The sequence below is a fragment of the Bison bison genome, unplaced genomic scaffold, assembly GCF_000754665.1.
Source record: "Bison bison bison isolate TAMUID 2011002044 unplaced genomic scaffold, Bison_UMD1.0 scf7180017864290, whole genome shotgun sequence".
NCBI classification, from domain to species: domain Eukaryota; kingdom Metazoa; phylum Chordata; class Mammalia; order Artiodactyla; family Bovidae; genus Bison; species Bison bison.
In genome coordinates this window covers 1,999,077-2,003,612 of record NW_011494862.1, presented here as the reverse complement: position 1 = coordinate 2,003,612, position 4,536 = coordinate 1,999,077, and the positions used below count along the sequence as shown (strand labels likewise).

Below are 4,536 nucleotides of genomic sequence, written 5' to 3'. Positions count from 1 at the left end.
AATTAAAATAATTAGTACCCAAAGTAATGTGTAATAAGAATCTATGTCTATGAAAAAACAATCCAGGAGAACCAAGACTTCATTTCTCCTTTGGATAAACAAGATTCTTTCTTGTGCCATATTCTCTCCCCTAATTCTTACAAGAGTATGAAAAAGTCCTCAAACTTCCAATTGTTTGAAATATTAGTGTTGTGTCTTTCTCTAATGTTTGGGCAATGAAACTTGTGTACATAGATACCCTATATCTTGATTTAAAGAGTATGAACTAGATTTCTTGTTTTCAATCATTCAAAGTAAACTGTGTAGACATTTGCAAGAGCAAAGAGAGAAGAATTTCTGAAAATGAAAGATGCAAAGGCATCATTTTTAGGATCCCAAAGGCATCTGCTTCCAATCAGTATGCTCTGGCCAGTCAGTTGTCCAATGTGAACGATCACAATTAGCTTATATCGTGGGATCATCAAGTCCTTGACCTGGGCCTTAATTACCTAGAAATTAAAAGGTAAAACAAAAGGTCCTCACTTAGTCACATTGAAATTTAAAAGTCTTAATTTTTCTCATAAATATAGTGGGTTTAATTGAGGAAAATAGCGTGATATCTTGTGGATCCTTTCAGTAATTGCTATAGAAAGGTAGCTATAATTTCCTTCAGGCATAAGACAGGACATTTAGGGACAAAATGATAGCCCCAGCAAGAAATGTACCTTTTCTAAGGCACATGGAAAAATGATAATCCAGAGAGCAGAGTTTTCAATGCATTTATTGTGTTCTTGGAAAATCTATGTTGAAATGGCTTCCCTTCAAAGAATGCTGGCATTACAATTATACCATCTTGTTCATGTCTAATTAGGGGACTATACATCTGAAGTCTCCTGTAATACGACTAATTGTGAATGCTTATTAGATAGATTATGATGAAAAAGAAAGAGAAAATTTGATGGAGTGCCAGCACTTTAGTTGATAAAAATAAAAATGTTTTTAAAGGCCCCAGTGTTTTTATTTGATGGCATGCAAAGAAGGTGCTTTGGAGAAGGGATAGGCTACCCACTCCAGTGTTCTTGGGCTTCCCTTGTGGCTCAGCTGGGAAAGAATCCACCTGTAATGTGGGAGACCTGGGTTCTATCCCTGGATTGGGAAGATCTCCTGGAGAAGGGAAAGGCTACCCACTCCAGTATTCTGGCCTGGAGAATTCCACGGACAAGTCCATGGGGTCGCAGAGTCAGACACGACTGAGCGACTTTCACTTCACTTCAAAGAAGGTTCTTTGGGGAAGAGAAAATGATCATTAAAATATTGTATCTTTTATAATAACATTTTTTAAATAAATGGGGCAGTTTTATACATTTTAAAAACAGAATACATGCAAGTGATGCACATAATAATTGTTTTAGACAAAGGCTTTTTACACACACAGACACACATGGAATATGACCTAATAAATATTTTCATAAGATAAAAATAAACAGTTTTACTGCTACTACAAATTAACTGCTTTCATTAAAATAGGCGGGTTGTGCTTTCAGCAAATATTCTAGTCATAGTTAACACTTTAGGAAATCACACGTATACCTCAGAAATTGTTTTAGTCATCTGTCTACAGAGTTCTGGTTCATACTGTTCTTCTTGTAGGTAGGTAGTTAACACATCTTTCAGAATATGATTGACAATGACCACAGGAAAATGTTTGGTAGGACCTGAAAATACAGATGAAATTTCTTTCAAAGAAGTAATTTCAAATCATATCTGCCCACACCATAGCTTAATCAAAAGAGTATCAAAACATGGAGACATTTAATCTTCTGGGTGGCCTCTATTGAAGGAAAAAAAGTGGTCCCAGTTAGATTTCCAGTGTCACTGAATAACGTGTTTATGTGCCCAGTGCTTGGTATACAGAGGCTTGATCATTATTTGCTGAGTTGATATGGATGAAGAATTCTACCCAGTTCTATTTTCAGTAGTCATCAGTATCTTTTAAGTGTTTATTTTCAATGACTGTATCAGTCAGGGACTAGGGAAATATATCGTGCATTAAAGTTAGGACAATTTCTAGAGGATTTAATAAACAGACTCCTTAGGGAGGTCTGAGCAGGATTCAGGGAATCATGAAGGAATGTTCTATCCCCCTCAGCTGGTGAAAAAGAAGGTGTTATTTTCATCCCAACCTGAGGAGGGAATTCTTACGAGAGATCCCAGAAGAGCCATGTGGAGAGGGCTCCCTCCACAGCAGCCTTTGTCCTTCTGCTGATGGATGCAAAGAGCACAAGGTGAGCCCTTAGGCGGGGTTCACACTCCTTCCTCCCTTCTGACTTCCCACCGAAGTTTCCCAGTGGCTAAACTTAACCACAAGGAGATAGCCCGCGCCTAGAATTCAGTTAGGTCAACCTCCTGGGGCTCAATTTATAGTATTTTTATTGTGATGCTTATACAGGAATTGTTCAATTAAATTTAAATCAGCCTGGGAAATGAATCCAGACAAGTAAAATGAGACATCGGAGACAATGAGTATGAGAATTAACCCAAATATTTAGTTGGCAGAAATCTCTCCCCATCTATAGGAGAGAGACAAGCAGTTATAAATCTGTGAAGGGTTGGTCCTGATGGCTCTTGCTTTGTGGGATCAGAGATGGAGCACCAGCCCCCCTAGGCCAAACGCCTACTGTGTCATTGTCCTGTGGATCTTTTAGAAGATTTCCATTTGCTTATGATAGTGAGATGAGGCTAAATGTGAGGGTGGTTTCTCCCTTTCTGTTTAAAAAATTTTAAAGATGTTCCTACCAGGTTGGACCTAATTAAACAGATTATATCTTTTAGATAGGTACTTCTCCTTTTCATTCCCTCCTGCCAAGCGCTCATATCACATTTACCTAAGTTTGACCTGTATCACCCATAGGGAGCATTGGTGCTTTCAGAAAACAGTAAGTTCCTTCAGTGCCTGTGTCCACCTGGTACACCTCCCTGTCCTTTGGGAACAGCATCTCCCACATGGAAGGGACTGGTCCTCTTCCCACTCTAACCATGTGGTTCTTTAGGATCCAAGTCCAGGTCATGGTTGATTGGCGCTGGGTGGACTTGCCCCAAGCTAGGCCAATTAGAATCCTTTCTTGGAACTTTAATACTAAACTAGATCTAGGTAAAAAAAAGTCAGTCAGTCTCTTTTTGGAGTCAAAAGTTATGACATGTGACTCCCAGGAACTGTTCCTCATAGTGAGAAGGAAGCCAAGCCACAGCGAGAGAGGGAGCCCACACACAGTTAGGGCTGGAAAGATGGAGTCCTGGCTGCACCTGGTCCCAGTCTCCAATAGCTCCTGCTGTCCAGCTGTACCAATGCCCTTTCTGCACTTACCTTAGATTTTTAAAAAATCTCATTAACCAGATTCAATTCCGAAAAAACTTTCAACTTTTCTTCTCTCACTTCTTTGTGACCTTGGACCTATACAGCAGAATCATCCATTGTCTTACTCAGGCTTGGATGCTGAGATGCAAACAGAGTCAATAATCAGCATTTGACTTCCAAAATGGGCTTCTCTGGTGGCTCAGACAGTAAAGAATCTGCCTGCAATGTGGAAGACTTGTGTTCTATCCCTGGGTTGGGAAGATCCCCTGGAGAAGGGCATGGCAACCCATCCCAGTATTCTTGCCTGGAGAATTCCATGGACAGAGGAGCCTGGCGGACTACAGTCCATGGGGTCGCAAAGAGTAGGACATGACTGAGTGACTTTCATTCACTCACTGACTTCCAAAACAAGCTCCCAAAACTTTCAGAGTCAACTAATGCAAAGATCTAAACCTTTTTTCACATGGACATCATGTGAAAAAACATGGACATCACCATGTAAACACATGTAAAACACGGAAAACACATGGACATCACCAGATGGTCGACACCGAAATCAGACTGATTATATTCTTTGCAGCCAAAGATGGAGAAGCTCTATACAGTCAGCAAAAACAAGACTAGAAGCTGACTGTGGCTCGGATCATGAACTCCTTATTGCCAAATTCAGACTGAAATTGAAGTGGAGAAAACCACGAGATCATTCAGGTATGACCTAAACAAATCCTTTATGACTATACAGTGGAAGTGAGAAATAGATTTAAGGGACTAGATCTGATATACAGAGTGCCTGATGAACTATGCATGGAAGTTCGTGACATTGTACAGGAGACAGGAATCAAGACCATCCCCAAGAAAAAGAATGCAAAACAGCAAAATGGTTGTCTGAGGAGGCCTTACAAATAGCTGTGAAAAAAGACGGGAAGCAAAAAGCAAAGGAGAAAAGGAAAGATGTACTCATTTGAATGCAGAGTTCCAAAGAATAGCAAGGAGAGATAAGAAAGTCTTCCTCAGTGATCAATGCAAAGAAATAGAGGGAAAAAATAGAATGGGAAAGACTAGAGATCTCTTCAAGAAAATTAGAGATACCAAGGGAACATTTCATGCAAAGATGGGCTCAATAAAAGACAGAAATGGTAGGGACCTAACAGAAGCAGAAGTTATTAAGAAGAGGTGGCAAGAATACACAGAAGAACTATATA

General features: G+C 39.8%; 1 protein-coding gene across 1 annotated transcript in view; it reads right to left on the bottom strand.

The window, feature by feature from the left end:
* Positions 1 to 284: 284 nt before the first annotated feature.
* Positions 285 to 4,536, bottom strand: part of TCTEX1D1 (Tctex1 domain containing 1) — a 28,226-nt gene continuing 23,974 nt past the window's right edge. The window contains exons 4-5 of the mRNA XM_010850277.1: positions 1,570 to 1,694; positions 285 to 488 (exon numbers count right to left, since the gene is read on the bottom strand). Of these exons, the coding sequence (XP_010848579.1) occupies positions 285 to 488; positions 1,570 to 1,694 (329 nt within the window). The remainder of the gene's footprint in view (positions 489 to 1,569; positions 1,695 to 4,536) is intronic.